Genomic DNA, 23,203 nt, shown 5'->3' with positions numbered 1-23,203 from the left:
CTGAACATAAGCAAAAGAAGCCAGTGTTGGCCATCCAGCCCATTCCACCGTTCAATAAAACACGGCTGATCTGGCCGTGGACTCGGCTCCACTCACCCACCTTTTTCCCAATATCCCTCATTCCCATATTCTTCAGAAATCTATCTCTCTATGCCTTGAATACATTCAATGTGGCAGCCTCCACTGTGTCCATCCTAAATCTACTTCCCTGAATATTGAGGCTTTGTCCCCCAGCTCCAGTCTCACCTGCCAATGGAAACAACTGCTCTACTATCTGTTCCTTTCAAAATTTGTTATATTTCTATAAGATTCCCTCCTCATCCAGCGAGTACAGGCCCAGGCTTCTCAATCTCCCCTAATAAGCTGACCCCTCACCTCTTGAATCAACCTGGTGAACCTCCTCTGCACCGCTTCCAAAGCCAGTCCATCCTTCCTCAAGTAAGGAGACCAGAACTGCACGCAGTACTCCGATGTGGCCTCACCCAGTACCCTGTACAGTTGATCCTAAATTCAATCCCTCAAGCAATGAAGGCCAACAAACCATTTACCTTCTTGATTACCCGCTACACCTCGAAATCAACCTTTTGTGATTCATGCACCAGTACCCTGAATGTTCCCCTATGATCTACCACATAGGTCTTAATCACTGTTCACTGACAGTGGTCATTCACCTCCTGGTACATTTTCTTTGGGTTAAAGAGGAAACCAGAGTTCCTGGGGAGAAAACACTACGGTCACAGGAAGAGCGTGAAAACTCCACACTGATAGCTCTCGAAGTCAGGATCGAACCTGGTCTGGGTTGGTAAGCAGCTCCTTAACCTTCTGTTCCCCCTGGACCATCCTCTAATTTATCCCACAAAAATACCTTTGGCAAGATCTCTGAGAGCACATTACAACAGGAGAGGAAGAATGGTGGGGAAGGAGGGAAGGAGAAGAGAGGGGAAGGGGTACGAATAGAGTAGAAGGAGGAATAGTGAGAGTTAGGAGGGGGCAAGGAGAGGAAATTAGAGAGGGAGAGGGTGGAAGTGGCAGGATGGGAGAGAGGGGTTGCAAAGTGTTCACAACGGGGGTAAGAAAGGGATGGGACAATGTGGGTTGGAGTGGTGGGGAGGACAGGGATGGTGAGGAAAGGGCAGGGATTGATGAAGATGAGGGGTTGAGAAGGGGTGAGCAAGGGGCTAGGAGGGGTGGGGGTTCGATGGAAGGGGTTGGGTCACACATCTAGCTAAGTAAGTGGGATGGGTACGTCAGTGAGTGTGAAAGGAGGTGAGAGGGGTGGGGAAGAGATCAGAGGGCAGGGTTGTAAGAGGGTGTGTGAGTTTGGGATGTTTGGAGGGCAGGAGGAAGGAGAGACTGAGAAAGTGAGGGGCTAGAGGGGAAGGGGCATTGGAGAAGGGCGGGGAGGGAGGGCAGGTCGTAGGTAGGGCAAAGAGAGGGGGAAGAGAGAGGGTGGAGGAGAGGCAGGAGGATAGGTAGGGGAGGGCTATGTGAGGGGCAGAGAGGGAGAGGCAGAGGGTGTGAATGGGTGGGGTAGGCAGGCAGAGGGGTAGGGGAAGGGAGGGAGGGGTGGAGGAGGTACAGAACTCACCCAGCTGGATGTAATGTGGCTGACTCCTGGCCCCATCGCCGGCGGAGTTGCTGGCCGCCACCTCAATGCGGTACCGGATCCCTGGGGCGAGGGTGGGGATGGTGACGGAGAGGGTGGGAGCTGCCACTGTCCGGTTGATATGGAAGCGACTCTCATTAGCCACACACCACACCTGTAGCGGGACAGGGTCACGGAGTCAGTACCACACAGTGCCCAGGGCACCAAGGGACAACTGGCGGAGGCAGTGCCAATCTCTCTCACTACAGGGCAGGGGCGCGCACGCACACACACACACACACACACACAAAACTTGACCCCATTCCTTAATCTGAACACCTATCAACAAGCTCCAGTTGGTTCTGTCCAGGGTGGAGAATTCCAGGGCTCCTCTAGCCACTGTTGAATATATTTCTGCTGTTTAACCTTTGAACTTTATTTGTCAAATTATATCATGAACAGAGAGAAAGGTTGTTCAGCGAGCAGTCTAACAGGTTATCGCTAACATTCGTACAGACATGTAAAGTGGATAATTTACAGAGTGTGGGATTACAATGAAAAGGAAGATCAATTAGCACCAAGCCAGGGCAGCGCAAGAGCACTATGGTGGGGTTCATTCAGGAGCCTGATGGCTGCAGGGAAGAAACTATCTTTTAGCCTGATGGAGAACAATTTCAGAATTTTGAGCCTTCTCACTGTTGGGAAGAGGGAGAAGAGGTTGGTCCAGGGTGAGAGGAGTCCTCCAGTGTGTTGGCTGCTTTTCCCAGGCAGCAGGAGATGAGAATGAAGTTCATCGAAGAGGAGGGAAGTTTATGTAATCTTCTGAACTGCATTCACCTGCAGCTTCAAGGTGTGAGAGAGAATTGTTTGCAGGTACATGTTGGAGGGAAAAGACTGAAGGGCCAACTCTGAGTTAGCATAAACACAATGGGATAATTAACCTCCTTCAATGTGTTCTTAGCCCCTACTTTACACCTATGGCTGTGTAGCTTGGTACGACAATAACACCATCTTCAAATTTACCGATGATACCATGGTAGTGGGTTGTATAAAGAAAGGGGATGTGTCAGTGTGCAGGATGGAGATTGAAAACTTGGCTAAATGGTGCACTAACTATAACCTTGCACTCAATGTCACCAAAACTAAGGAGCTCAATGTTGACCAGGAAAGGAAAGCCAGAGGTAAACAATCCAGTGATCATTGGGGGATCAGAGGTGGAGAGGGTGAGCAAATTTAAGTTCTTGGGAGTCACTATCTCAGAGGATCTTTCCTGGACCCAACACACCAATGGCATCGTGAAGAAAGCACGTCAGCACCTCTACTTCCTCAGGAATTTGTGAAGGTTTGGTATGGCACCAGAAACCTTGGCAAATGTCGATAGAGGTGTGCTGGAAAGTGTGCTGACCGGATGCATCGGGGTCTGATATGGGGACATCAGTACCCCTGAGTGTAAAGCCCTCCAAATGGTAGCAGACACTGCCCAGGACATCACAGGAAAAATCCTCCCCAGTGTTGAGGACATCTGCAGGGAACGCTGTCGTCAGAGGGCAGCAGCCGTCATCAAAGACCCACGTCACTCAGCACACGCTCTGCTCTCGCTGCTGCCATCGGGAAAAAGGTCTAGGTGCCACAAGACTCGCACCACCAGGTTCAGGAACAGCCGCTACCCCTCCACCATCAGACTCCTTCACAACAAACTCAGTCAGGGGTTTATTTAAGGACTCTTACTTGGGCACTTTTTGTTTTCTCTGTATTGCAGTCAGTTTGTTTACATTTGTTATCTGTTTACAGTTCTTTTATTTGTTTACCTGTTTACTTTCTGTACAGTTTTTTTTGTACTACCAATTAGTGGTAATTCTATCATGTCCGCAGGAAAAAGGAATCTAATGGTTATATGTGATGTCATTTATGTACTCTGACAAGAAATCTGAAATCAATGCCACCAGGAAATATGAGGGGCTGGGTAAAATCAACCTTCCTCACAAATATTATACAGTACAACTCCGATTATCCAAAATCAGATTATCCAAAATTTCTTTGGACCTGGAAGTAACGTCTATTCGCCTCTGAAAATTTTTGGATACATGAGGATATTTGAAACAATCAGAAATAGTCCTCATTTCAGGTAACTCCCTCCCCTCTCTCTTTTCATTTCTTCTTAAACTACCCCTATTGACTTTTCTCTCAAACTCTCCCGGTCAAACCGCAAGTGGTTGGAAGAATCCCTTGTCCTGGCATCATCAAGGAGAACGGCCTCCCGGGCAGGACCGGGATCTCGGGCTCCCAGGCAAGAGTGGGACTTTGGTAGGGAGGTATCGGTGATTGGCGGCGATGGTTGGGAGGACTCAGTGATCGGCAGCAGCGGTGGGGAACGTGCCGGGGATCGACAGCGACCAACAATTTTTGTTGAGAATTAAACATTATTTTAATGCTTAAAAAGCCTTCCCTTGTTATTTGTTGTTGTGTAATTATCGATGCAAGTTATTTGCTGTTGTTTTCTGAAAAATTCAGTCATCCAAAATAGGACTATTTCGGATAATTCGTGTTATACTGTACTATACTTCTCTCCTGCGACTGCAGAAAAAATATTGTTACGAGAGGTGAAAGAAAACAAGGCTTTTATTTAGTAGGGCCCCTGGTGAGAATTGGAGTTGTTTTCTTTTTACAAGGAACCTGCATGGCTACAGCAAAATTTCTAGTGCATTTGTATGTTGTACTCATGTGTATGACAACAGATCCATTATCATTCTCAATAAACTTGAAACTTGAACTCTGTGTTCTGTGCCAGAGGTGAGAGGGTGAAAGGTGGAGGGGAAGACAGTGGAAGGGTACCTGTCCTGATAGTCTCAGCATTGGAGGAGAGTTGGAGACGGAGCAACTGAGAGAATGCAAGCAGGCTTTTTCCACTCAGGGTAGGTGAGATACAAACCAGAGGGTATGGGTTAAGGGCGAAAGGGGAACACGAGGGGGAACTTCTTCACACACTAAGTGGTGGGGGCTGTGGAATGAGCTGCAGGCTGAAGTGGTGAATGCGGGCTCAATTTTGACATTAAAGAAAAATTTGGACAGGTACATGGATACAAAGTTTGCAAATGCAGTGATTGAAGTAAATCCACAAGGCTGGGGAAATTCAGCAGGTCAAAAGCATAACTTATATAGCAAAGATAAAATTACATAACCAACGTTTCAGACTTGAGCTCTTCATCAAAGGATCAAGCAAAAACATTGGATGGGAGGGGCATGGCCCAGGTGCAGTTCAGTGGGATGAGGCACAGACTAGAAGGACCAAAAGGCCTGTTTCTGGGCTGTAGTGTTCTATGGTTCTACTATTCAAATGGAATCCAGTCCTTACAGGAGGTACAGTGACTGGGATGGCTGTGGGAGTCATCTCTTCCATCTCCTTCCCATCCCGATGAAGGGTCTTTGAGCTGAAGTGTTGACTCTGTTCCTCTCTCTCTTCACAGATGCTGCCTGGCCTGCTGTGTGTTTTCCACATCATCTATTTTTATTTGAGATTTCTAGCACCTGAACTTTCTTTTAGACAGTTACTTCGTTGAGAACACCTCTGCTTAACTTTGCATTGACGAGACATCTGGTTTCTTCTGTTCTGACCTTTCTACCCATGACCTGGGGGGAACCTGAGATCCAATATCTTGATACCCAAATCATGACCAAAACCTGACAGCTTCTGTGAGAATTAAACAGGCACCAGCAGCCAGCAAAGGATTAAATGGAGTAGGAAATGACTTATGTGTGAAACATGGAACTTGGAAGCCCATTCAGGTAGTTGGTGCTCATGAAACCAGTGTGCCCTGACCACCCATTGGTTAACACTTGCAATACCGGGCCTGTCCAGCAGGTGGGGATGGATCTCCACCATCGATGGATGAACCTCCGAAACCCACAGTCTGTTCACAGACAGACCAAAGGCACAGAAGTGTGGGTTCCATGGTGGGGGGGGGCGGGCGGGGGGGGAACGCGGGACATCAGCAAGGTCGGGACTAGCAGCACAGGGTGAAGCCCCACTACAGAGGCAGGCAAAGAGCACGGTGGCTGTGGAGAACTAAAAACAACTTCCTAGCAGGCTAATAAGTCTTGCTAATCCATTTGGGTTTCATAAGCAAAGGCGTGGTTCGAGGGAGATGTATACACTCACCCTTCACTTGTTGACAAGCTGTGGTGGTGGAATTCTAGAGGTATGATGGACAGATGGTTTACTCTCTGAGGGAACGCAAGGCCTCCATTCTCCCAACTTCAGAAGAACGTGAGATCTCGTGGTACATTTCAAAATTGCACTTTGAGTGGACAAAGCAAGTAGGACATACACGGTACATGGTCGGGCACTGAGGAGTGCGGTAGAACAGAGAGATCTAAGAATGCAGGTACATAATTTCTAGAAAGTGGCGTCTCAGGTGGATTGGGTTGTAAAGAGAGCTTTTGGCATGTTGGCCTTTATGGTAAAGTTGTGTAAGACATTGGTGAGGCCAAATTTGGAATATAGTATGCTGTTTTGGTCACTGAACTGCAGGAAAGATTTCAATAAGATTGAAAGAGGGCAGAGAAGATTTACTAGGATGTCAACCGGACTTCAGGAACCGAGTTACAGGAAAAAGTTAAACAGGTTTGGACTTTATTCCTTGGAGATTTGGAGAATGAGGGGGGAAATTCTGAGGGGTATAGATAAAGTAAATGCAAGGAGGCTTATTCCACTGAGGTTAGGTGAGACAAGAAGTAGAGGACATGGGTTAAGAGTGAAAGGGGAAATGTTTAAAGGGAACATTAGGGGTAACCTCTTCACACGTAGGTTGGTGGGATGTGTACCATGCTGCCAGCTGAAGTGGTGAATGCGGGCTTGATGTGACATTGAAGGAAAATTTGGACAGGTGCATAGATCGGAGGAATGAAGGGCTATGGACTGGGTGCAGGTCAGTGGAATGAGGGAACAATAGTCATATGGCACAGTCTAGAAGGGCCAAAGGGCCTTTTTCTGTGCTGCAGTGCTCCATGGCTCAGATGAGGGTTGACAAGTTGGATGTAGGGAGGCTGTTTCCCATCCCTTTTCAATTTCGGCCATTTCAATCCGTGCTCCCTAATTTCACCCAAATTAACCTACCACACCGTACATTTTGGAGGGTGGAGGAAATCGGAGCACCCAGAGGAAACCCTTGCAGACATAGAGATAATGTACAAGCTCCTTGCAGACAGCACTGCATTCAAACCAGGGTCATTGGCAGTAACAGTGTTGCACTAACCACTACGCCAACCGGGCCCCCCACAACATGTGGCTCCAGAGTTAAAAATCGAGCATGGCCCGCTGAGACACAGAGGAGATGTAACCAACAACATCATTCTCACAACTTGCAGCCTCTGACATCAGGCCACGTTGCAGGTGCACTGATCGAGAGGGTCATTTGATGGGATAGGAGCCCTCCCCCCACCCAGGCTGGGCCACTGATCCTCAAGAGATGGAGGGGCTGAGTGGGGGGGGGGGGTGGAGGGGGAATTCCAGTGGTCTGGGAGGCACTTTACCTTATACTCCTGGAGGTCACCATTCAAAGAGTCTTCAGGGGGCGGTCGCCAGGAAACTGTGATCCCTGTTCCATTGCCACTGTTCCTCATAACGGTGACACCCTGGGGTGGGACGCTCGGAGCTGTTTATTCAGAGAGAGAAGCGTTAACGTTGGATAACCACCACGGGACTGTTAAATATACGAGTCCAGCATGGTAACAGATCCTTCCGGCCCACAAGCCCATGCTGCCCAAATACCCCAGTTAACCTACAATCCCTGTATGTTTTTGGAAGTAATGTGGAAACCAGAGTCCCCAGAGGAAATCTATGCAGACACAGGGAAAACGTACAGACTCCTTACAGACAGTGCCAAATTTGAACCCGGCTCACTGGTGCTGTAACAGCAATGAGCTAACATCTGACAAAAGTAAGATTAATTCCCAAGTTTCGCTGTGCCATAACCTGAAACGTTCTCGAGTTCACACAGCCCGTTGAGCAGGGTAGCAGAAGGGGATTGGATAGGGTTAAGACAACGATGGAGAACCTCAAGCTCATTCCACTAATTTCCAATTTAGCCTGTGACTGCCTAACAGGATGGCATGCTTGCTGGGAGCAGGAGGACATAGTCGGAACTCGGAAATGAGCCCTGCATCCTGGAGACACATTCAGTTCAGATGAACCCCCATTACCCTTGTCACAATCTGCCCTCACTACTACCTTCATGCAAAAGTTTCAGAAGCCTGAAATTCAACATTTAAAATTTAAATTTAGACATGCAGCACGGTTACAAGCCCGTCCAGCCCACAAGCCCATGTTGCCCAATTCCACCGAATTGACCAACAACACCCGGTACATTTTGAATAGTAGGAGGAAACTGGGAAAACTCACGTAGACACAGGGAGGGGTAACGTGCTGCAGGAGGGGTAAATGGATAAGGAAGGGGTAAGAACAAGGGAAGGAGTAACACTCCAGGAGGGGTAAATGATACTGGGGCGTGTTAACACTGCAGTAGAGGTAAATAGGTTAATAAAGGCGTAACACTGAAGTAGGGGTAAATGGACAAGGGAAGGGGTAAAGTACTGCAGGAGAGGTAAATGGGCAGGGTAAGGGGTAACACTGCAGGAGGGGTAAATGGGCAAGGGAAGGGATAAGGGTAACTGCAGGAGGGGTAAATAGATATTAACACACTGCAAAAGTGCAAGTGGATTGTGGTGGGGTAATGTCCAAAGGAAGGAGTAATGGGAGACAGTAGTGATTCTAGAAGGGGGCAAGTGGAGGAGGGATGGGATAACTTATGCAAGAGGGGGAACTGGAAGGGAAATAACTCTGGAATAACATTGGGGAGGGGATAACTCAATTGTGGAGGGGTAATCCAAAAGGGGGTAGAGGTAAATGGAATGGAGAGGGGTAAAAGGAATGGGGAGGGGAGAATGGAAAGGGGGTGAATGAAATGGGGTGGGGAAGTGGATGTGGAAGGAGCATTGTCTGTGAAAGGGGGTAAATGGACTGTGGAGGGGTAATGACAAGAGGAAGGGGTACCTAGATGGGGATGTGGGCTGGAGACAAAGTCTGAATAGAGGTGAGACTGGAAGAAGGGAGAGTGAGGGGAGATATTGGGAATTACCACATGACCAGACGAAGTTCATGAGGTGTTGTAGGCTGAGGCTTTAGCCTTACCTTCCTCGAGGGTCTTGGCAAACTTCACATCGCTGTCCGCTCCCTGGAACTCATTGAAGAATGGCCTCACTTTGACATCATAGGCCAACCCCTTCCGAAGGTTGGAGACCACAGCACTGCGGTCAGAAGCAGACCGCACCTCGAAGGTGGACCAGTCGGGGTTTGCTCGACTGCCCGCCGAGGAGGGCCTGTAGAGGATCTTGTACCCCTGGACGTACTGCGACAGTTGATCCACCTGAGGGCAGAAGAGTCAATGGGGGAGTGGCAGAGAGATCGTTCACATGGACAGCTCAGACTAGCACACAAACCCCTCCACTCCCTGGCTTCCACATCTCCCACTGCCTCAGAAAATCAGCCAAAATATTAAAAGTCCCATCCCTCCCCCCTCCCATCAGGAAGAAGATTCATGAGTTTGAGATCATTCACCCCCAGATTCAGGAACAGTTTCCTTCCCATCGTTATCAGGCTCCTGAATGATCCCCACACTGAGAAACTGGTCTTTTTCTGCACCCACTGATCGCTCTCTGTAACTCTGCAGTGTGCTTTTCCTTGGTTGTACTGTGCATTAGTTGACTGGCTGGGCTGCTTGCAAAACAAGCATTCCCTCTGCACCTCAAGTCCATGTGACAATAAAGCTGAGCTTGAATCAGACTGGTTGAGGTACGGTTGTGGAGTATTGAACCGGGGGATCTTCCGAAGTTGGCAGTTTGCACACCATGTCTTCTCTCCCATTCAAATGATACATACAAATGAAGCAGGAATGGGCCATTCAGCCACGGATGCCTCCTGCACCATCCAATTAGACCTCATCCGTCCTTGCTGGGTGCATGCCAGCGTAGGACAAGAGATGCTCTGCTCGAGGTCAGAAGAAGCTGCAAGAAGTCACAAATGTAGCTCAGAACATCACTCAAATTCCCTCCCTCTCCACGGACTCCATCTACATCTGCCGGTGCCTCGGAAAGGCAGCCAACATACTGAAGGACTCATCGCACCTCGGACACATTCTCTTCTCCCTTCTCGCTTTTCCTAGGGTTGGAGTAGCAAACACCAGAGGACATCTGTACGAAGTGAAGGGAGGAAAGTTCAGGCGTAAGGCTTTTACACAGAGAGTTATGGGTGCCTGGAATGCATTGCCAGAATTGGAGCTGGAGGCTGGAACAACAAGGGCATTTAAGAGACCGTTATAAAGGCACATGCATGAAAGAAAAATAGAGGGTTAAGAGGTAGGAAGGGTTTAGTTTATGTGTGAGCCAAAGAGTCTGTACTGTGTTGTAATGTTCTATTTTAATCCATTGGGAGAAAGAAGGTTGAAAAGTGTGAAAGTGCACCAACAGGCTTAGGGACAATTTCTTCCTGAACGAACCCCACAAGAGTCCACCCATGCTGCCCTGGCTTGGTGCTAATTGATCTTCTTTGTTGCTTCAACTCTACATTCTATAAATTGTCCTCATTACGCAGTTGAATAAATGTCAGAGATTACCTGCAAGATTACTTGCAGAAGAACCCTTCTCACTGTACGAAGTATAATGTGACAAGAACAGGGCACGTTGAGGATCTATCACCCTACCTTCACAATATTCAGAATCTGCTTCCTTGATCATTCTCTTCAAACACACAATCATTCCATTGTGTTTGCAAAGCCCAGGGAAAAGAGGAACTGACAGTATTGCTGTTGTAGAGAACTAGAATTGTCTCAATGAGCTGTATGGCCTTGCCATCTTCTCTGTGGATTCTCAGATTCATGGAACAGAACATTCCACCACAGTACAGGCCCTTCACCAATGATGTTGTCCTGACCTGTGTAAACCTACTAGAAAACATTCTAACCTTTCCCCACCTCACAATCAAACCCCTCTATTTTTCTTAAATCCATCTGCCTGTCCAATAGTCCTTTAAATGTCTCTGTTGTACCATCCTCCTCTGCCAACTCTGCCATGCATTCCAGGCATCCACCACTCAGAATAAAAACACTTATCCCTGACATCTCTCTTAAACTTTCCTCAGAACCATAGAACGCTATAGCAAAGAAAAAGGCCCCTTTGGCTCTTCTAGTCTGTGACAAAACATTTTTTTTGCCTACTTCCACTGACCTGCACCCAATCCATGGCCCCCCATACCTCTCCCATTAATATACCTGTCCAAATTCTTTTTAAAAATGAACCCGCATTCACCAATTCAGCTGGCAGCTCGTTCCACACTCCCACCACTCTCTGTGTGAAGGTTTCCCCCTAAACGTTTCCCCTTTCACCCTTAACCCATGTCCTCTGGTTTGTATCTCACCCATCCTCAGTGGAAAAAGCTTATCTACATTTACTCTATCTCCCTCATAATTTTAAACACTTCTATCAAATCTCCCCTCATTCTTTTATGCCACAGGGAATAAAGTTCAAATCTGTTCAACCTTTCCCTGTAACTCACTTCCTGAAGTCCAGGCAACATTTCAGTAAATCTTCCCTGCATTCTTTCTATCTTATTGATATATTTCCTGAAGTTAGATGACCAAAACTGCACACAATACTCCAAATTTGGCCTCACCAATCTCTTATACAACTTTATTATAATATCCTAACTCTCATACTCAATACTTTGATTTATGAAGGCCAATGTGCCAAAAACTCTCCACAAACTTATCCACCTATGACACCACTTTCAGGGAATTACAGTATGTATCTGTATTCCCACACCCCTCTGTTCTACCACCCTCCTCAGTGCCCTTCCATGTACCGTGCATGCCCTTTCTTGGTTTGTCCTTCCAAAATGCAACACCTTTACTCACTTAAACAGATGTCCTCTGATTCTATTATTGTCGCCCCAAGAAAAGATGCTGGCTGTCCACCCGATCCAACCTCCTCATAATTTTATATGCCTTTAGAAAGTCACTTTTCATCCTTCATCAATCCAAAGAGAAAAGTCCTAAGTCCGTCAACTAAGATGCGACTCATAAGACATGTTCTCCAATCCAAGCACACCATGACGTCACTTTTCATCCTTCATCAATCCAAAGAGAAAAGTCTTAGCTCTGTCAACTAAGATGTGCCTCATAAGACATGTTCTCCAATCCAAGCACACCATGACGTCACTTTTCATCCTTCATCAATCAATCCAAAGAGAAAAGTCCTAGCTCTGTCAACTAAGATGTGCCTCAGACATGTTCTCCAATCCAAGCACACCATGACGTCACTTTTCATCCTTCATCAATCCAAAGAGAAAAGTCCTAGCTCTGTCAACTAAGATGTGCCTCATGACATGTTCTCCAATCCAAGCACACCATGACGTCACTTTTCATCCTTCATCAATCAATCCAAAGAGAAAAGTCCTAGCTCTGTCAACTAAGATGTGCCTCTTAAGACATGTTCTCCAATCCAAGCACACCATGACGTCACTTTTCATCCTTCAATCCAAAGAGAAAAGTCCTAGCTCTGTCAACTAAGATGTGCTTCTTAAGACATGTTCTCCAATCCAAGCACACCATGACGTCACTTTTCATCCTTAATCAATCAATCCAAAGAGAAAAGTTCTAGCTCTGTCAACTAAGATGTGCCTCATAAGACGTTCTCCAATCCAAGCTCACCATGATGTCACTTTTCATCCTTCATCAATCCAAAGAGAAAAGTCCTAGCTTTGTCAACTAAGATGTGCCTCATAAGACATGTTCTCCAATCCAAGCACACCATGACGTCACTTTTCATCCTTCAATCCAAAGAGAAAAGTCCTAGCTCTGTCAACTAAGATGTGCCTCTTAAGACATGTTCTCCAATCCAAGCACACCATGACGTCACTTTTCAACCTTAATCAATCAATCCAAAGAGAAAAGTTCTAGCTCTGTCAACTAAGATGTGCCTCATAAGACGTTCTCCAATCCAAGCTCACCATGATGTCACTTTTCATCCTTCATCAATCCAAAGAGAAAAGTCCTAGCTTTGTCAACTAAGATGTGCCTCATAAGACATGTTCTCCAATCCAAGCACACCATGACGTCACTTTTCATCCTTCAATCCAAAGAGAAAAGTCCTAGCTCTGTCAACTAAGATGTGCCTCTTAAGACATGTTCTCCAATCCAAGCACACCATGACATCACTTTTCATCCTTAATCAATCAATCCAAAGAGAAAAGTTCTAGCTCTGTCAACTAAGATGTGCCTCATAAGACGTTCTCCAATCCAAGCAACACCATTATTGGAGGGATTCAATGTTTCCATTTGCCAAGGAAGTGAATGAGAGTTATCAGCAGTGAATGAAAGGGTATGACAGTTGAAGATCACATGGTGATCAGTTGCAATGCCCCCAGACTACTCACCATTCCCTTTGCTCTGGACATGGTGCATCTGGGCCCAATGTGATCTGGCCACTGCAGGAGGTGCTGTGCATGAGTTGCACCTTTCATTTCTGCACCCCATTCCCATGCTGACATGTACATCCACCGCCTCAAGGCCACCCATCAATTGGAGATGCCACACCTAATATTCCGTCTGGGCGCTCCAACCAGGTGGTATTAACATCACCTTCCCTGTCCCTCTGCCTTCTTTCCTCCTGCTCTCCACCCCTCTTCAAACAGCCACCCCCACCTCTGTTTGCTGCTGAGCAATCCCTCCCTTATCCGTCTATCACCTTCTGCCTATGGGACAATCACCCTCCCCCTGCTCCAACCCACCACCATTTTGTTCAGGTGCCTGCCGACATTTTACTCATACCTTGATGACGAGCTCAAGGTCAAAACATTGGCTATGTATCTTTTTCTTTGCTATATAAAGTACCTGCTGAGTTTCTCCAGCTTTGTGCTTTTACTTCAATCTCAGTGTCTGCAGACTTTCATGTTTTACCCTTGCACATTCTGTTCACCATGTTACAAGAATGACTGTTAATTGATCGTTCTTCACACTGGAGATTCACTACAGAACTCCATGTCCTTCCCATTTCCTCCTGTCAAGGCAGTGGTGCGTCAATCCACCAGTGAGCTGGGGATGGCCGATGTCACTCAAAAGTTTTCTTGACCTAATAACGATTGAGCTTCAACTTCAGCATAAGTTTGAAACAAAAAGAAAAACATCCAGGCAAAGGGTCACGACTTACTGTCCAGTGAATCTGGATGGAGGAGGATGAGAGGATGATGGGATTGTGGAGGTGGACAACAACTTCACCAAGCTCTCGCTGAACCTGTCTGTGGTCCACTCCTTGCCCAGTGGGAGGCATATCTGTAGGAATTAAGCCATCAAATTTTCACATAATGCTGCAGCACAACACATCCTTGCAGCACGATCCGTGACAGAGTGAAGCTCCCTCTACACAGGGCAGGGGCAGCATGGGGTAGATACAGAGTGAAGCTCCCTCTACACAGGGCAGGGGCAGCACGGGGTAGATACAGAGTGAAGTTCCGTCTACACTGTCCCATCACACACTCCCAGGGTGGGGACAGCACGGGTTAGATACAGAGTGAAGCTCCCTCTACACAGGGCAGGGGCAGCATGGGTTAGATACAGAGAGAAACTCCCTCTACACAGGGCAAGGGCAGCATGGGGTAGATACAGAGTGAAGTTCCCTCTACACAGGGCAGGGACAGCATGTGGTAGATACAGAGTGAAGCTCCCTCTACACTGTCCCATCACACATTCCCAGGGCAGGGACAGCACGGGTTAGATGCTGAGTGAAGCTCCCTCTGCATTGTCCCAACACACACTCCCAGGGCAGGGACAACATGGGCTAGATACAACGTGAAGCTTCCTCTACACAGTCCCATCACACACTCCCCGGGCAGGGAGAGCACGGGTTAGATACAGAGTGAAGCTCCCTCTACACTGTCCCATCACACACTCCCAGGGCAGGGACAGCACGGGTTAGATACAGAGTGAGATTCCCTCCACACTGACCCATCACACGCTGCCACACAATAGAAACCATATCCCTTAAATTGCCCTTGTCGTGTTCTTACCTTTGGTTTTGACAGGATCCGATATGGGACTGGGGTCACTGATTCCGTAGGCATTCACAGCACGGATGAGGAAAAGATAGACCGCGTTCGATCTCAGGTTCTTGACAGAGTAGTTTTCGGTCTTCACTCTCTGTGCAACCGTTTTCCAACTGCTGCCGGCTGCATGGCTGTGAGAAATATCCACCAGAATCAACCAGAGCAAAATCAGTGGCCACTGGAGAGAACCAAGACCCTCACTACAACATTCCCTCAGAATAAAGACTGCCTTTTCTTCTGGTGTCTTCCACTTCCCTTTCAAAATTGTGCAAAAGCCATAGGAATGAAATGGGATGGGATGGGACAGGACAGGATGGGATGGGATGAAATGTAACAAGAATAGATGGGATTGGAATGGATGGATGGGAATGGATGGGATGGGATAGAAATGGATGGGATGGGAAGCAGAATCTTGGTAAGCATTAGACAATTTACAATGTTTTTTGGGAATAAAGTTGAGCTGTACCACCAGGTTACCCTACCACATCACTTCCTCCAGCTTCTCCAAAACATTATTTATATCCACCTCAGAAAACCAACCTGATTTAGCAATGGCATCTGACGCATGCTGGCCTTGAACCTAAATCCTCCCGATGTAGAAGGAAGATTGCAAACCACTGGATCACCACTGGCATGGTCACTGTCGGGAAGTCCTCAGTGTTCCTCATCAACGGAATGCTATTGGATTCTCAAGCTAAAATGACCAGAGCAATCCCAGCCTCTAGTTCCCAGTTTGCTATCTGCGCATTGAACTAGCAACTCCCTTCAACTTGGATGCATCAACAACATATATCATCAACATACCTATCAATTTCTGTCTTTGACATGGTGGTTAGCGCAGTGTTGTTACAGTGCCAGCAATTGGGACGGGGTTTCAAATCCCATGCTGTCTGTAAGGAGTTTGTATGTTCTCCTCTGACTGCATGGGTTTTTCCCAAGGACACCAGTTTCCTCCCACCATTCAAAACGTATCAGGGGTGTAGGTTATATGGGTGTAAATTGGGATGCATGGACTCATGAGCCGAAATGCCCAGTTACTGTGCTGTATGTCTAAATTTAAATGCACCCAACGACTTGGCCTGTGGCAGCAAATTCCAATGGTTCACCCTTCTCTGGCTAAAGAAATTCCTCCGCACCTCTGTTTTTCAGTAAATGGGTGCCTTCATTTCTGAAGTTGTCCCCCCTTGTCCTCGACTCCCCTACCATAGGAAACAACTTTACCACATCTACTCTGTCCAGGCCTTTCAACATTCAAGAAGGGGGGGGGGGGGGGGGCGGGGCGGGGGGGAGATACCTATTATCTGTGCTGTGGTTGACCAAGGAAGCAATGAGATGCTGTATCAAAGGTGAAGAGAGACTGACCTGAAGGCCTCGATGACATAGGATGTGGGCGTGGCTCCAACCTTCATGTTTGGTTCCCACATCAATGTGACCCCATTTTTGCTGACATCTGTTACTTCTGGCTTGGATGGGGTTCCGGGGATCAGGTTGGAATCTGGCAGTCGAGGAGCTGGAACTGGAACTCCAAATTCTGAGATGAGGAAAGGCAAGATAAAAACAATGGAGGGAATTTGTGTCCATGGTCTTGTGTACCGCCAGACTGAGCCGACCTCATATTCATTCTGGGCACCCTCCACATTCTCTTGTTTCTGTTAGCTTTCCTAACGTCTCCTCTCCTCTAGCTTGGTCTCCTTTCATAAAGACATAAAGTGTGTGCACGAGCATGCGTGTGTGTGTGTGTGTCTGCGCGCGCGTGTGTGTGTGTGTGTGTGTGTGTGTGTGTGTGTGTGTGTGTGTGTGTGTGTTGTGTGTGTGTAATGCATCTGTATGTGCTGCTCCAGTTTTCCACTATCTGCAATCAATCTCCCTTGCTCAATCCGTGAAGGGAACCATAAACCATATCCATTGCTGTCTCTGTTCCAGAAGGGCTTGCTGCAGATGCTGTTCTCCTGAAACTTGCAGGGGGATTAATTTTCACCTCCCCCTCCCCTCAACAGCTCCCTTCTTGATCTGCAGGAAAGCCTAGAAGTTCAGAATCGCGAGGGGTTCCTACCTTGAACTTCAACACGTGCGCTCCATGAAGCTTCACCACTGGGTGTTGAGGCGATGCAAGTGTAGATGCCTGAATCGCCCAGCTGAAGGGACAGAGAGGAGGCGACAGTCGTCAAAAGTCCACAAGCTGAAGAGTCTGTGTGACGTGATGATCAGTGCCTTTACAACAAGTTCAATAATGACCCCTTGAGGAGTATTTCAATTGATGTGGTGCCTTATAAACCAGAGCTTCAGGTAATCCACACCTCTCCAGTGCTCTCCACCGACACAAGCTCACCTGTCCAGATGCTTCCACCCCCTCACCCTCTGGGTTCCATCAACCCCTCCATTAGCTGGCTCCACCTATCATCGATCTGCTTCTCCCCCACCATCTCAATATCTCACTGCAATATACTGTCAATCGTTTCTGTTCCCTCTCAGTCCCAATGCACAGAGGTGCTGACCCACACCATGGCCTCACCAGATGCTGCTTGACCCAGTGAGTTCCTCCAACACCTTTGTTTTTGGTTTTGCTCGGCAGAATCACTGAACCAGTCCCGATGGATGAAGACTTCCAACTTTATAAAAGCTTGGTCAGCCCTCAGATCTCCCAGATGCATTTTAGACAGTCAAATTGTTAGGCAGATCTCAGAAATAAGGTCTGCATTCGCTAAAATTTAGATGCCATATTTCCACAAGACAGAAGGATGCTATTCAGCCCATCGCTTCATGCAATTAGTTCCCAGTGATCTATACTCCCTCACATGACCCTCCACTAGCCCCTGATTCATCTACCACTCAAGGCGTAACTTACAGTAGCTAACTACCATCCAACATATCTTTGGAATGTGGGAGGAAACTGGAGCACCAGGGAGAAACCAAAGCAGGGTAGTATGCAAAATTTCCATAACCATCACTTACACCCATTGAGAGGACAGTGTAAAGGGAGCTTCACTCTTTATCTAACCGTGCTGTCCCTACCCTGGGAGTGTGTAATGGGGTGGTGTAGAGGGAGCTTCACGCTGAATCTAACCAATGCTGTCCCTGCCCTGGGAGTGTGTGATGGGAGAGTGAAGAGGGAGCTTCACACTGGGTCTAACCTGTGCTGTCCCTGCCCTGGGAGTATGTGATGGGACAGTGTAGAGGGAGCTTCACGCTGTATCTAACTCATGCTGTCCCTACCCTGAGAGTGTGTGATGGGAGAGTGAAAAGGGAGCTTCACGCTGTATCTAACCCATGCTGTCCCTGCCCTGGGAGTGTGTGATGGGAGAGTGGAGAGGGAGCTTGACGCTGTATCTAACCCGTGCTGTCCCTGCCCTGGGAGTGTGTGATGGGAGAGTGGAGAGGGAGCTTCACGCTGTATCTAACCCGTGCTGTCCCTGCCCTGGGAGTGTGTGATGGGAGAGTGGAGAGGGAGCTTCACGCTGTATCTAATCCGTGCTGTCCCTGCCCTGAGAGTGTGTGATGGGAGAGTGGAGAGGGAGCTTCACGCTGTATCTAACCCGTGCTGTCCCTGCCCTGGGATTGTGTGATGGGAGAGTGGAGAGGGAGCTTCACGTTGTATCTAACCCGTGCTGTCCCTGCCCTGGGAGTGTGTGATAGGACTGTGTAGAGGGAGATTCACTCTGTATCTAACCCGTGCTGTCCCTGCCCTGGGAGTGTGTGATGGGACAGTGTAGAGGGAGATTCACTCTGTATCTAACCCGTGCTGTCCCTGCCCTGGGAGTGTGTGATAGGACAGTGTAGAGGGAGATTCACTCTGTATCTAACCCGTGCTGTCCCTGCCCTGGGAGTGTGTGATGGGACAGTGTAGAGGGAGCTTCACTCTGTATCTAACCCGTGCTGCCTCTGCCCTGGGAGTGTGTGATGGGACAGTGTAGAGGGAGCTTCACTCTGTATCTAACCCGTGCTGTCCCTGCCCTGGGAGTGTGTGATAGGACAGTGTAGAGGGAGATTCACTCTGTATCTAACCCGTGCTGTCCCTGCCCTGGGAGAGTGTGATGGGACAGTGTAGAGGGAGCTTCACGCTGTATCTAACCCGTGCTGTCCCTGCCCTGGGAGTGTGTGATGGGAGAGTGGAGAGGGAGCTTCACGGTGTATCTAACCCGTGCTGTCCCTGCCCTGGGAGTGTGTGATGGGAGAGTGGAGAGGGAGCTTCACGGTGTATCTAACCCGTGCTGTCCCTGCCCTGGGAGTGTGTGATGGGACAGTGTAGAGAGAGCTTCACTTTGTATTGAACCTTTGTTCTAGCCAATCTGTGCACAAGAACCAGTCACAAGCACCATAAATTGATTCCTTTAACCATCGTCGTGACTAGAACGATAGGATTGCTCCTTTCCAGAATGGCAATACGACACTTCACATCCGTTGAGGAAGAGACTGGATTTTCATGCACTGCCTCATCCAAACCCACACCTCTGACTGTGCCTTTTCTTCAGAGGGATCTGTCAGGATTGTTCCTTTGTATTACAGCTGTTTGTGGAACAGAGATCCACACTTTCAGAATTCATATATCACTGACCAAACCTTTGAAACATGGAATAATATTCACTAACATGAAAGTGATGCAAAAGAGGAAACAGGCCATTCATCCCCTCTCTTCTATGCCATCAACATGTCTACGTATGCCAATCCCACTTCTCTGGGATTAAGTCTTGTCAAGTCTATTGTCATCTGATTGTACAAGTACAACCTGACGAAAGAGTGTTCTCTGGTCCTCGGTGTAATACACATTGACTACAACCAGATCTAAAACACATACATATGTAGGGAAAGTATTTCATCAAAACAAACAAATAAACAAATAAATATTGTTCTGTGAGTGTGAAAGTCTCGGATGGTCAGTGGGAGCAGTTCCTTTGGTCGTTCAGCATTCTCACTGCCTGTGGGAAGAAGCTGTTCCTCAGCCTATTGGTGCTGGCTCTGATCCTCCTGTATCTCTTTCCTGATGGGAGCATCTGAATGATGCTGTGTGCAGGGTTGTAGGGGTCCTCAATGATTTTGCATGCCCTCTTAAGGCATTGATCCTGGTAAATCACCTTGATGGGGGTGTCGGAGATTCCACTGATCTTTTCTGCCACTCTTATGGTCCTGTGGATTAGCCCATGTCCCTTGAAACATTTCCTATCAATAACCTTGTCAGATGCCCTTTAAACATTGCTGTTGCCTCCACCTCCACCACCTTCTCCAGCAGTTCACCCCACAAACCCACCACCCTCTGTGTGGAAAATCTGCCCCACACACTGCCCTCTTTCCATTCTCACCTTGAACCTGGACCCTCCAGTTCTGCACACCCTGCCCTGAGGAAAATAAAAGCCCAGTTATCTCTCATCTCTCTGTCCCTCAGCATCACCCAAACCTCTGGAAAAATCACTGTCAACCATTTTTTTTGTGGCTATGAACCTCTTAGAACTCTGCTCAATGTTTAAGGGCTCCCTTTTTTGTGAAGCAATCACATTCAGTTGGTTTCTTCCATAATTCTCTCCTACCGTCTACATAAAACAACAAAAAATATTTTATGATTTCAGTTTATGACCCCCTCCTTAAATCTGCTGTGGCCCCTGTTGAGAGTAGTTGATCTAGAACTTCTAATGGTTCAGTCTGAATCAATCCCGTCCCTTTTAACTTCAGCCACTTGGTGGGTGAATCTCTTCTGCCTTCTCTCCGTGGCTACTACCTCCTTCCTTCAATGACCAGAAGTGGGCACGATGCTCCCACTGTGGCCCAACCGATGTTTTGTACATCTGGATATGATATCCCAATCCTTGCACTCAATGCCTCAGATCCCATTGAGGTGTTCCCTTCATGGAAAATGACGATATGGACCATTTTCCAGAAAATATTCCCCCCCCCCCCCCCAAAAATAACCCGTGGCCATATCGTGAGTTCTGCTGTCCAGTCAGGGAAATAAAATAATCTCTTGAAAGGGAAAAGTGGTAACCGGCAAGACATCAGGAGGCAGGGCATTCCTACCTTGGTGTAACGGATCTGCAGCGTTCCTGTATCCTGCAGCTTAACACGTGAGTCATGTGTGGAGACCAAGATTCCGTCTTTCCTCCACAAAATGGTGGGCGGTGGGGAGCCACTGGCCAAGCAACCAAGGGCAACTGTGCTGTCCACGGCGACCGTCTGATTGATGGGCCCCTGGCGAATGACAGGCGGGGGCCGGTCCGAAATGACTGTAAAGAAATGAACCAAAATGAGCTTCCACAAATGGAATCAATTCAGTTTTAATTTTTACAAACCATGCAAATACCAATGTCAAACAGAGTTTGCACAACATGCTGATAATTACAGGACTAATTGTAACTGGTGCATCCTTACATGAAGTAAATGTAAACATATGTGGAAGAATTTCCCACATTGAATTAATAATGAACAAACCACAGCTGTGGTTCACCTGGAATCAATAAAGACAAGCATGCCAAAATTATCCAGACTGATCTACTTAAAATGAGGCCTGCTTGGATTGGCTTAGTGTATGGGCCTACAGTTGGTAACAATCAAGCCAACCAGTAGCTTTTGAGCCTAGATTTGTGCCTACTGGAAGATCGTGAGGCCCACTAGCAACTGTCTGGAACAACCAGGCCTACCCGCAACAGTTGGTAAACAAAAGAATGCCATTGGAAGCAGTGGGCCACCATTTGGGCCTAGTAACAACAGTCAAGCCTGCCAGACAGCAAAACCCAGTCACATGTCGTGCTGACCAGCAAGAATCATCTATCCTACTAACAGTACATTTTGGCACCTGCAAGGATAAGGAAGGACTGCAGGGATCAGTCATGTTTTTCAGAGCCATTAGAATACCTGACCAGAACTCTTGTTGTGGAATTATTGAGTGATACACCATCGATGTCTATGCCGACCAACATGCCTATCAATACGAATCCCATTTGCCTGCATTAATTCAAACGTTCCTTATATTGTCACCATTAAAAATGTATTATATACTTAACTTCTGTCTGCCGTAAGGCAAACAATAGGAGAAAGAGAAGGAAAAGAGGGTCCTTTCAGAGTCACTGCAGCTGCGCCGATTCTTGTTCAAACCATCAGCAACCCGGGTTCCAGATCCAAACCTTCAATTTGATCAGGAAGCCTTCAGCGCCCAAGACCCTTTGGGAGCCCCTCTTGCCCTCAGCACCTTCTCGAATCCCAATTCCGATACATGGTTCCCATGAGCCAGTCTTCAGCAGGCTGCAGCCTGTGTGGGTCCTTCAACCTCAAGTTGCCAGGTTCTTCTGTTGCTGAGCCCTTCACTTGCCCGCTGCCATGGTCACTGTCCTATAGGCTTGTCTCCAATACTTCTCCTTTTTGGAGAGGGGGGTTATAAATGGGATGTTCTCTGCATTTCTGGTGCCGTGCTCCTCCAGAGTATTCACCCCTTGTGGTACGCTACCCAGCATAGGTGCTGCCATCTTGGGCACAGAGATCCGTGGTTGCAAGATTTTTCTAAAAACACCATTAGCTCCTTTAACCGGCTGTTTAAAGTCTCTAAAGAGTCATCAGCATTAAAACCGGGCAGTAGGACCTGTAGACCAGTGCTGTGTCTCCGCTTCCTGCTCTCCTGGATCCACTACAATTGCAGTGCTGCCATCCCTCTCGGTCCTTTTCATTCAAGGACTTGTCCAGGTACCTCTTAAATGTTGTTGCTGCTTCTGCCTCCACTATCTCCTCTGGCAACTTAATCCACGCACCAATGGCTGTTTGTATCAAAAATGACACCTCCCCAGATCCCTTTAAACCTCCTCCTTCTCTGCCCTCTGGTTTTGATCACCCCCCCACCATGGGAAGCAGATTCTGGCCATCTATCAACAGCTCACCCTTCAGCCTCATGCCCTCCTGATTAAACTGACCAAGCCTACCCAGTCTCTACTGATGACTCAAGCCCTCCAATCCAGGCAAGATATTTGTGAATCTGTTCTGCACCTTCTCCACTTCAATCACCTGCAGTGCGGTGACACACGTATGGTTTAACCAACATTTTGTACAACTGCACCCTGGCGTCCCAACCAAAGCAGAATTAGGCAATTTGCCCCATCGAGTCAGCTTTGCCATTCAAATCATGGCTGATATATTTTTCCCCTCAACCCATTCTCCCGCCTTCCCCTCATAACCCTTACTGATCAAGAACACTTTAAATCTACCCAGTGACTTGGTCTCCACGGCTGTTGGTGGCAACGAATTCCACAGTTTCTTCACCTTGTGGATAAAGGAATTATCCACAAGGCTCATAAAGGAACCGCTGTTCTAAAGGGACATGCTTTTATTCGGAGGATGTGACCTCTGGTCCTGGATTCTCCCACTACAGGAAATGTCTTCTCCATGTTCACTCTATCCAGCCTTTTCAATATTTGGAAAGTTTTGATGAGATTCCACCCCCCCCACCCTCAACATCCTTCTAAACTCCAGTGAGTACAGGCCCAGAGCTGTCAAATACTCCT

The 23,203-nt window shown here is 47.7% G+C and overlaps 1 protein-coding gene across 1 annotated transcript in view; it reads right to left on the bottom strand.

Moving 5' to 3' along the window:
- robo1 (roundabout, axon guidance receptor, homolog 1 (Drosophila)) overlaps positions 1 to 23,203 on the bottom strand; it is a 523,895-nt gene that overhangs the window by 57,554 nt on the left and 443,138 nt on the right. The window contains exons 12-19 of the mRNA XM_069892429.1: positions 20,736 to 20,941; positions 16,786 to 16,867; positions 16,095 to 16,263; positions 14,697 to 14,863; positions 13,841 to 13,962; positions 8,772 to 9,006; positions 7,115 to 7,236; positions 1,589 to 1,760 (exon numbers count right to left, since the gene is read on the bottom strand). Of these exons, the coding sequence (XP_069748530.1) occupies positions 1,589 to 1,760; positions 7,115 to 7,236; positions 8,772 to 9,006; positions 13,841 to 13,962; positions 14,697 to 14,863; positions 16,095 to 16,263; positions 16,786 to 16,867; positions 20,736 to 20,941 (1,275 nt within the window). The remainder of the gene's footprint in view (positions 1 to 1,588; positions 1,761 to 7,114; positions 7,237 to 8,771; positions 9,007 to 13,840; positions 13,963 to 14,696; positions 14,864 to 16,094; positions 16,264 to 16,785; positions 16,868 to 20,735; positions 20,942 to 23,203) is intronic.

The sequence above is a fragment of the Narcine bancroftii genome, chromosome 7, assembly GCF_036971445.1.
Source record: "Narcine bancroftii isolate sNarBan1 chromosome 7, sNarBan1.hap1, whole genome shotgun sequence".
Taxonomy (NCBI): domain Eukaryota; kingdom Metazoa; phylum Chordata; class Chondrichthyes; order Torpediniformes; family Narcinidae; genus Narcine; species Narcine bancroftii.
The sequence above is the reverse complement of the archived record's forward strand: the minus strand, read 5'-3'. Positions and strand labels throughout refer to the sequence as shown.